Genomic DNA, 10774 nt, shown 5'->3' on the forward strand with positions numbered 1-10774 from the left:
GGAAAAGATCCTGATGCTGGGAGGGATTGGGGGCAGGAGGAGAAGGGGACGACAGAGGATGAGATGGCTTGATGGCGTCACCGACTCGATGGCTATGAGTTTGAATAAAGTCCAGGAGTTGGTAATGGAGAGGGAGGCCTGGAGTGCTGCGATTCATGGGGTCGCAAAGAGTTGGACATGACTGAGCGACTGAACTGAACTGAACTGAGGGGAATAAAAGATTAATTTTCATTTATATTTCTTTACTAATAAAATCTGAACATCCTATAAACATGTTTATCGGTCATTAGTGATTCTTCTGAGTTGTTTGTTTTTTTCCTGTGGCTATTTCATCTGACAGGCATTTATATTTTATTAATTGGTAACAGCTCTTTAATTGTTGGGCAGATAAAAGAAAGTATAAAAATCTTTTGTCTATTTTACCCTCAAGTGTTATGCTTAGAGTTTTAGCATAAATCACCTCATTTGAAATTCAAATTATTTCTTGAAATGCTTTAACTTCTGATAGTGTTCAGGTTCATGGGTAGTATTGATAAGGTGAAAAAATATTTTTTTTTTTCAAATAAGTTAAAAATAGTAAAAGTTAAACTTCTAGAATAGAAATGAAAATTTATGAAATTTTAAGGTAATTAAGTGTTTTATCTGTAGAGGTGAAAACAAACCTTTTAAAAATAAGAATAGGTTTAGCCAATATTACAGTCAGGTAACAGTCAAGAGGTTTTGTTATTTTATTACTCAAGAAATTTAATTATTAAAATGAAATCATTATTTTAAGGACCATGTCTTACTGCCCTGGCTTTACATGCCCTCTGTAGTTAATTCTTTTTTTTAATTGAGTTAATTGTTTTGAATGATAGGGAAAGATACCTATTTTACAAAAAAAAGCTGCAAAAAATAAACTTTAAGCTTGCCAAAAGCATTCATAGTATATAATTAAAATGTTTCTAGTCAGTAATGTATGACAGTTAATTATAGGTTTAATTTTTTTAGCTTTGGCCATAAACAACTGTCAGTGTTAACTTTATCTAATAACAAACTAGATATAGAAGATTCCTAACAGTTGCTCTTACCTCCAGTGCCGACTCCAAACTAAACCTATATAAGAAGATACTAAAGTTATTTTTAAAAATAAGACTAAACTTTGTGATTTTAAAGAAATCTTAAATTTTAAGGACAATGTTATTTATTTTTAAATATTTGTGCAAATGTGTGCATGTGTGTGTATGTGTTATCTGAAAGTACTGCAACTGGTTATAATGTTAAATAAATCAAAACTACTAAGATACACTTGGGATTTAATCAACTTCCCAGTTCAGTAGCATCAAAAGAAAAGAAGACAATGTATGGGATTTTTATTAATTCTTAGACAAGAAAAAAAGAAATTCCTGTTAAATTATCTGAAGCAAACAGCTGTAAGTAGAACCCATTCTATCTTCCTGACTTCCAGTACCTGCTCCCTCCATTTTCCACTGTGGCCTCTGGGACACATGCGTATCAGATTATAAACAAGGTTTCTACATCCTAAATCTCTTCTGTCTCTACCTCTGCCTGAAAGATAACTTGACCCCTCACCCAGGAAACTGCTTCCCTGGCAGCTCTCAGAAGTGAAAGCTACTCATTCTCCTAGACTCCATACAATTTCCCTTTAGTAGCCAAATCCTCTGTCCCTACTTTGAAGCTCAGAACTAGGAGCAATATTATTACCCCATAATCTATCTATCCATCCAACAAATATGTACTTAGTGCCTGCCATGTGCCAGGCACCTTGTTAGCTGTAGACTATAGAACAGTAAATCCTCATGAAGTTTAAAATCTAGTAAGACAAAAATGAAACATAATTATGCAAATAATTGTCAATTAAAAGAAAACAATAAGAAAGTATATGAGAGAATCAGTAGGATTTGGTCAGGCCAAGAGTGACAGAGAGCATTTAAGGATGAGAAGGAAAGAACTCAGCTTTCAAGGAAACCAAGTACAACTGGGCAAATGGGTTAGGAGTGGTCTGAGGGGTGGAGGAGGGGGGCCGGTCTCAAAAGTCACATTGAGTACTTTGAATTATATTCTAAATGCAACCAGAAACTTCACTCCTTACCAGAGTCATTACACATCTGCTCCCATTTAACCGGGTTAGTTACTTATTCTTCAGCTCTATTCCAAAGCTCTCCACATCCCAGATAGCTAAACACTCAAGACCTCTCAGCTCAACACTCTGGACTCCAGCGACTCCCCCCAGCTCCTCCTCAATCAAGCTTCTCTCTACTTTCTCCTTGTCCAAAATTAGTCCACCTCTGAAAATCAAATTCCAGGACTCGATGTCAGACCATAACCTCTTATCAAGTCTACTTTTCTTCCACTTTATACATATCAAGCCTGTCCTTTACTGTTTGAATTTTTTTAAATCTAATTAGAAAAAAACAATTGAAATATAATCTTATCAGAATAAGTGAAAAGTTATTACTATTTCCTCCAACCCTACCAAGGCATGTAGGCTTTTCTACACCTTCCTCCATGCTCATACCAACATATGTGAACTTATATACACAAATGTAGAGACATTTGTATACATAAATGCTTGTTTTGATTATGAAAAGCTAATCATACCCAATACAAAACTCCGAGAGTTATTTTACCCTAAAAATAAAAATCATGAACAAATCTCACACACAGGCTGAATTCCTTCTTTAAAGTGCTGCACATTGTTCCTGGTAGAGATGCTGCCCGTGGTTCTCCTCCAAAGGGAACTTCACTCATTGTTTCTGCAACAAACTTGCTGACCCCAGAAAACCTTGAAGCAGACTCTTCAGTGGAGCACCAAGCTTCCAATGCTGGTAGCTGGGAAAGCACTGATGCTTGGGACTGGAAAAGTCTGGGAGCAGGATGGTTTCTCACAGCACCGCACTGCAGGCCACGAGCACTGAAGCCATGGTGCCTTCCACCACTGTTTCCTGCTTCCCCAGAAATATGCAAGGCAGGCTGCTGGCAAGCATGGCGGCCACCACAACCATGAGTGGGCAAGGAAAATTAAAACTCACTCACAGTGCTCTGAAAGAAAGATGGCCAACAGAACAGAAACAGGAGATGCCTACTGCAGTAGAACCAATGGAAGAAACAAGAGAATTTTAATGAAAATAGAATGGAATTACAGTGCAAAATACAAAAAAAAACATCCAAAATTTTTACGAACTAAAACTCAAGACTTCTTATTTAGAAATTCAGTATCCAACAGCAAAAGAGAATGACTGCCCCTGAGAACCATATAAGCGGTTAGAAACATCAGATGGAAGAAATGCCTCACAACAGTCCTGTAACAGATACCCTGAGGGAAAAGGCAAGTGGTGTGGAGGTCAGATCCAGCAGACAAAATAAGGAAGAGGGGAGGAATATGTAGAGAGGTAATAATCACACAAATAATGGAAGGAAACATTTAGAACTTAAAGAGTCATGAGATCCTGAATATCAAGGATAAACAAAATCCTGCCAGCCTATTAGTACTGTGGGAACAAGGGCTTTCTTTCCCCATCTGGGATGATGAGAAGCTGGAAGCAGACACCACTTGGGGATTCCCAGGGACTGACTGTGAGCCTCCCTGACACTGAGTTTGGTTCACATGCCAGAAAAATCCAATGTCTGTGCTTAATGTTTCACATGGAAACGTTAAGCAGGGAGATTGCTGAAGTTCTAGTTCTGGTAAATTTCCTTTGTTATTCTGTGCCAGTACATCCAAGTACCAAACTTAGGGTCTTTTCCTTCCATAGTCTAGCCAAAATATGGCGGGGACCAACTTTTAAATACCATATGCACAAATTTCTTTGATAAAATTAAAAATGTTTAAAAGAGAAAGTATTCATAGATGAAGTAATGCATGATTGTTACAAGAAACCATTACCTTTACTTATGAAATATACATGAAGATAGTATGGTCATAGCCAAGAGAAGAGATTCTGGATACCTGCTACTTACTAGCTGTGTGACCTTGAGTAAGTTGCTTTTCTGTGTTTTGGTTTCCTGAAAAGTAAATGTAATTAATAGCACCTATCTCATTAGATAAAGGGAAAATGAATTAATACAAGTATCAGAGTCAGAACTTTGGCATAGATTAGTGCTCAATAAATTAGCAACCCCATGGACTGCAGCCTACCAGGCTCCTCCGTCCATGGGATTTTCCAGGCAAGAGTACTGGAGTGGGGTGCCATTACCTTCTCCGATAGCAATGATGCCACTGGGCTAATGCTGCTGTCACTGCTTACAACAGGAAAAAAGTATTGTACAGAGATTCTGGAGTCAGAAGACTCGAGTTCAAATACCAACTTTAAAACTCAAAGAGTTTTATACCACAGCCACAGGAGTAATTCCTCTTATACTTTTCATATTTAAAACAGGAATATGAATATCTCCCTCTTTTAATATCCATCTACCTATCCACAAACATCAACTAAGTGTCTATATACCAGGTCTTGTGTTGTAGCTGAAAGAGAAATAAGACAACGTCAATAAGATACAGTTCTGTTCTTTAAGAGTTCAAAGTCTAGTGAAAAATACTCAAAAACCTTCGTTTTCTTTCTTGAGAGTATTTTTTTTTCTTTCATGAGAGTATTTCTTAAGGCTGCCTTTGCTTAAGGAGATGAAGAAAGAATCACAAGGGTCAAGCATGTAACACAAGTACTATGATTTAAAATTAAAAGGCAACACTAATATTGTTAGCAATTGTTAGGCAAAAAATGTGGCCAGTTTCTGAAATTATTGTATTTTTGAAAAATACTATGAAGCAATTGGATCACTGGGAAGTAAGCCCCTGCAGATGATAACAGCAGTCTTAGGAGTGAGGGGATCAGAGAAAAGCAGGCCCTCATTTCTGGTTAGAGAAATAGATAAAACATCTTGGAGAGACTGAGCTCAGTTCATAGGCTGGACTGTGTAGTACACAACTTGCTGCTTTGAATGATCATTTGAGACCTGAGTGTCCTTTAAATAAACACCTCTCAAGTCATTCTCTGAGAGGAGTCACTATTACTTGATTCTTTGTCAATTATATCTGTCCCCTTGTAGAGTATCCTGACTTGACACATAGGGTAGGAGATTAGAGAGAACATCTTCTTGGTGTCTCTTCTACTCCATTCCAATAACAAAGATCTCACACTAAAGCTTCTTGGTATTAAAAGTGTTTATTTTGATCATCCCATGTGAGTTGGCCATGGGAAGGGGTAGGAAAAATCACTCCTCTTTAATCTCTCAGTCAACTCAGGGGTTTCAGAATGTCTACACTAATAATATCAATCACTAACATAAGATGAACAAAAAGAGACTATAAATTCACAGGAGAGACTAAAGACCTATTCTTTATAAAGAATGCATGCCACCGTGTTTTCATCTGTCACTGTCAGCTGGCATTTAATAAAGCCATGACTTAAAATTCTATATTTAAAACCTGACAGAAATTATAATGGCATTTTAGCATATATTTGAAACAATATTAAGTACACTGAGACATTTGGCAACTTTAGAAAGTATGCAATTATATCATTATTAAAAATAATATTCAGAGTATTTTCTTTTATTATATTAATATATACACATATAGCACTATATAATGTAAAACAATTACATACATTATTTAAAATCATGTATTTGGCTTATAATTGGCCGAGGTTTATTACAAATTCATTTGAATGGTGGCTATAGTCACAAAGAATGATTCTGGCTTCTTTTCTGTGTATAAAATATTCTAGAAACCAAAATAAATTAAATAGATATTAATCCAGAGTTAAGTGAAGACTATCCAGCAAAAAAGGAATACTAACATGTATCTTGTTTTAAAATTTCAATTGGATAATAAATTATGTTTCAAAAATCTTTACATAAAAGCTTAATAGCACCACTCATAAATCATAAAGTATAGCAACAGATAACATATTTATTTTTTACCTAATTACTTTTTACTCATAGTAAAAATCTATTGTTTATAGAAAGTAAAGCCAAAAATTTATCCAAACATTGTTACATAAGAGGTTTTAAGAAACTGTAAATAATTCTTAATACTCTCATTTTGATTCTCTGACTTTTCAAGACTATGTTGTATTTCTTTCAAACATACTTCCTGATGTTGTGCTTTCTAAATAAAAAAAAGAAATAAAAATAGTTAATAATGACATTAATATCAAAGGATAGTCATAATATAAAAATTTATATACACAATAATTGAATACATGGTTTTTAATTTTTTAAAAGAAAAAACTTTAGAGCTCACTTTTCTTTAAAATCTAGAATAGATTTTATATACTCATTTTTTAGAAGTTTCAATTACACACAGAATATCGCACATTTTACAATATAACAGAAACTCTGACAGTGACTAAAAAATATTCTGAAATAAAGCGAAGGCCTGTGCTAAACTAAAGATGAGAAATGTTTTGTTCTGATTAAATTGCCATGAAACTTTTGATGGTAATAAAATTAAACTAATAAATGATGGCTAAAATATCTAACTTTTGAACCTTTCAGGTTTTCAATGGTCTACATTCTTGGGAATGAAAAAATAGTTATCATGGAGTCTGGCTCCTGGAAAAAATAAAAGTATTATTATTTCCTATGTCACTGTTTAGTAGATAATTTTCAACTAAGTCAATCACAACTCGTGCTAGTTTTCATAGTATATTACACCAACCATTTCATGAATAGTTAGGAGAAAACATTAGAAGACTAACTAAACATAGCCAATTTGGTATTTTCATTTTATGACTGAGTAGACCCAAGCATCCACCTCATAAGCAGATATAACTAAAACATCTAAATCATCAACTTATAACTTCCTAAAATATAATATTCATTATTTAATACTATCAAAATCTAATCATAGTGTTTATCTTAAAAATGAAAAATTCATAATAGAAAGAAAACAAGTAAATGATATCTGTAACTTTCATTAAGCATCTGTCATGTAAAAATAATATGCAGAGAAAGGGCCTGATGAGACTTTGGGGGAGATGTAATAGAAGCTACCAGGGATACAGGATAATAATTCCTTGGCTAAATGCTGACATTTTTATTTTTATGATTTATATTATTTGTTACTTTTAGTACTATTAGTAAAGTAATAGCCTTGATTCCCTTCACTTTGTATGTTAACTGTTTAACTAAAACTCCATGCTAAGAATGTTAAATGCTCACTTATTTTTAATGAAAATACATTAAGCCATACTAATACTTACGCTGTTCATTTTGCAAACAAGTTGATTTTGTTCTTCATTTTTCTTTCTAAGCTCATTTTCCAGATCTACTATTTTGACTTGTAAAGCCCTTTCTCTAGATGACATTTTCTCTATTTCTTCAGAAACCTGTAATTTTAATTGAAAGAATAAAAGAGCTAAATGTGCTTTCTTTAAGATATAATTTAAAGCCTTGACATAATTATACTGTATCTCTTCTTTCCAAATAGATATTATTTGGATATTAGACAACTTAACTACAAAGTGTTTAAGGGTGTTCTATCTTGAGAAACACATATAGCATAAGCATGCATTCTCCTGTTTGGTATGGAAGTATCTGAAAAAGTAGCTTGAAGTGGAAGACGTGTATATATTACCACAGATGTGACGTAGGCAGGTTTTCCCCAATACTATATTTCCACAATCTGCTGAGATTAACTGCCATGTTTTTACAGTATTTATCATGGCATCCAAAGTGGTGGTGGGACATAGAAAGTTCACAATCGATGCTGATTATAGACTTGGATGGAGAGAATTGGGGGCAGGGTAGATGATATTCACACCACACACACACACACACACACACACACACTAGATTGGTTTTTCATTCATTCACTTCCAAAATGGTCTGAATTTGAGTTTTCGTATTTCTCTGATGGTTTATTTCAGCAGAAAGTCTAGCTTAGCGATGTTATCCAAGGATTCAGATACATGGGAACCTATTTGCAGGAAAGGTGAGTTGGAACCACAAGAATGAAAGTGGAGGCAGAGACTAGTTCAGGAGCAAGGAGCTAGTATGAGGACTGTCCTCTAACCTAACTCCCACGGACTAAGTTCTAAGTTATTATAAAGTTATTTACAAAGATTTCTTGTGCACAAATTCCAAGGGTGATTGTGAGAGAAGAATTCTAACAGCATTTGAAGCTTTGGGAGAAAGAGCCCCCAGGACAAGTACCCATGTCCTTTACAATGCCCTGCAGTGTGGACAACAGTGACAGGGCAGTGACGGCACTCTTCACGAGGCAGTAGCTCCACATTTCACCGCAGCAGGAAGGAAAGGAGAGGGCACACATCTCTGAGGACTCTAAATACTTCTGAGAAGAAATCTGACAGCATCCAGCATTTCCAAGGTTCATGTAGTCTGAACCCAGGCTAAAGTCACTTCTCCTCCCACAGGCTGGGACTGAGAAACCTGGATTACATTTCTATCATTGGCAGTACATTTTACTACTCAGCTTTCATTCAACGATATGTCTTTCAAAGTCAACTTAAATAGCTTTCCCAGAGGTTAAAAAATATCAAAATATATCTATGTGACACTTAAGAGTTCAAGGGTATCAGAAGTTCTCTCACTCTTGTGGAATTGCCTTTAACAGGATTGCGAAAGACCACAGGTGGAAGAGTTCAGAGAGACATTCAAAGTCTGGTGTTGGACATGTAAAGCCTGAGTTGCCTAAAAATGTTAAGAAGAGATAAATAGCAGAGCATACGAATTTAGATGTCAGGAAATAAAGAAGTCTGTGGCAGAGATATACTTCTGAGAGTCATCAGGGTATAGACAATCTCTTTCCAGTGTCATTCAATCCTATGAGGAAACATCTTCCCCATTTTACCAATTAAGAAACTAAAGTTTGGAAAGTAGCTTGCCCTGGGTTGGGATATAATGTGTCAGGGCCAGAATTAAAATCCACCTCTTGTGAATTCCAAAGCCCACGTCGTGTCTTTCAAGATTACATTTTCAAATTATTTGATAAATTTACCTCTTCTTTGAGATCTTCCTGAATCATTTCTCCACATCTCCAGATTGAACTAATCCACCTGGCAGTGCCCCTTCTGTCTTCCCTACATTGTAGCAACTACTTGCTGGATGATACTGTCTGTTCACACGTTGTTTCCCTACTGAACTGTGAGTGTCCTGAGAGCTGAGGCCAGTTCTTACTCATCTGTGTATCAGAAGCACTAACAGAATGCTTCTCAACAGACAGTGAGATATTTATTAAATGCTTATCATATGGATTTAACTGGAAATTAATTCTTGTCCATATTTATTTTTACAACATTTGCCAAAAGGGAGTTGAGCTTTATAGCTCACTGAATCTCAATCAAAACCAAAAGGTTCAGTAACTTGCATATTTGCTTTGGTTTCATTTAAAAAAAAGAAGGGCGATTCCTATAAAGTGTTTTCCATTCCTGCCCTTTACCCTGCCACATCACCATTTATTTAGTGAAGTAACTCCGGACCAGTAACATATCTGTTTAGCTCCAAAAGGGAAAAGTAGATAAAAAACAAAAATGTAATTGCTCCCTTCACCCTGTCATCAGGATAAAAACAATAACTGTAGGTTTGGCAAGATGAGATATCGTCTGTTTAAAAAGATGACTCTTTGGTAATCTAATTAAAATGTTTCTAAATAAAGGCCATCTGTACCTTTTGTCTTCCTTCTTCTAAAGCAGCTTCCAGCTGTCTGGCCAGTGCTGTATATTCTGCAGATTTCTCTTTAAATTTAAGATTGCTGTGCTTAAGACATTCTTCTTGGTTTGCCAGCTTCTTTTCAAGCTCTTTATTTTCTGCATCCATCTGTTCTAATTTTCTTTTTACAGAAGACATATATTTTAAAATTATAGTGTGTAGAAAAAAATGTAATACCAACTTTAAGTCAATTTAATACTTACTGTTTAAGGTTTTCACACTTTAACTGAATAAGATAATTTTCCTCTTCCAGAGAAAGCTTTGTCAGAAGATTATGATTTTCGTCAACCTAAAAGAGAAAAAAGTTTTCTTGGTTATTTTCTTCATAAGTGACTTCCAGAGAAATCTACATAGTTTACTGCTAGAACAATTATAAAAAAGAAGATGGTATAAATATTATTACCCCTACACAGAGAGACACCAAGAAATATTACATTGTTAAAAAACAAATTCTTAAATTCCTGGATTTTTTTAAAAAACTATTGCTGCCTCATGGAAAATTATTTACTAAAATTTTTACTGAAAGATGGCAATTAAAACATTCTGAGTAATGTTTTATTGAAAAAGAACATGTATTTTGTTAAGTAAATGTGAAGATTTTAAACAGTAACCTCCTATTGTTGGATACTTAGGATTACTCTTACAGTTTTCTGATAATCACCTACAGACAGTAATTAATAATTGAATATCTGTGAAGTTGTAACTATTGAATAAAAAACATATTTGTGAGAAGCAAAACAAAACAGATAAGCAAATCAACCAAAGATACACTTGCCTACACCAAAACAATATTTTTCCCACTGCTTGACCCAGAGGGAGGGTATGGGGAGGGAGGAGGGAGGAGGGTTCAGGATGGGGAACACAGGTATACCTGTGGCAGATTCATTTCGATATTTGGCAAAACTAATACAATATTGTAAAATTTAAAAATAAAATAAAATTTAAAAAAAAATAAAAATAAATAAATAAATAAAAGCTAAAAACAGGACTATCATATGACCCAGCCATCCACTCCTGGGCCTATATCCAGAGAACATTATCATTTGAAAATATACATGCACCCCTACATTCACAGCAGCACTAGTTATAATAACCAAGTCGT

At 34.9% G+C, this 10774-nt stretch overlaps 1 protein-coding gene across 3 annotated transcripts in view; it reads right to left on the reverse strand.

Annotated features, from left to right (window-relative positions):
• Nucleotides 1-5143: 5143 nt before the first annotated feature.
• ODF2L (outer dense fiber of sperm tails 2-like) overlaps nucleotides 5144-10774 on the reverse strand; it is a 39380-nt gene continuing 33749 nt past the window's right edge. For all 3 annotated transcript variants that reach the window (XM_010860329.1, XM_010860331.1, XM_010860328.1), the window contains 4 exons: nucleotides 9876-9961; nucleotides 9631-9793; nucleotides 7206-7331; nucleotides 5144-6109 (listed from right to left, as the gene is read on the reverse strand). In XM_010860329.1, the coding sequence (XP_010858631.1) occupies nucleotides 5981-6109; nucleotides 7206-7331; nucleotides 9631-9793; nucleotides 9876-9961 (504 nt within the window). In that variant the 3' untranslated portion in view covers nucleotides 5144-5980. The remainder of the gene's footprint in view (nucleotides 6110-7205; nucleotides 7332-9630; nucleotides 9794-9875; nucleotides 9962-10774) is intronic.

This window comes from Bison bison, unplaced genomic scaffold (assembly GCF_000754665.1).
Source record: "Bison bison bison isolate TAMUID 2011002044 unplaced genomic scaffold, Bison_UMD1.0 scf7180017864466, whole genome shotgun sequence".
NCBI classification, from domain to species: domain Eukaryota; kingdom Metazoa; phylum Chordata; class Mammalia; order Artiodactyla; family Bovidae; genus Bison; species Bison bison.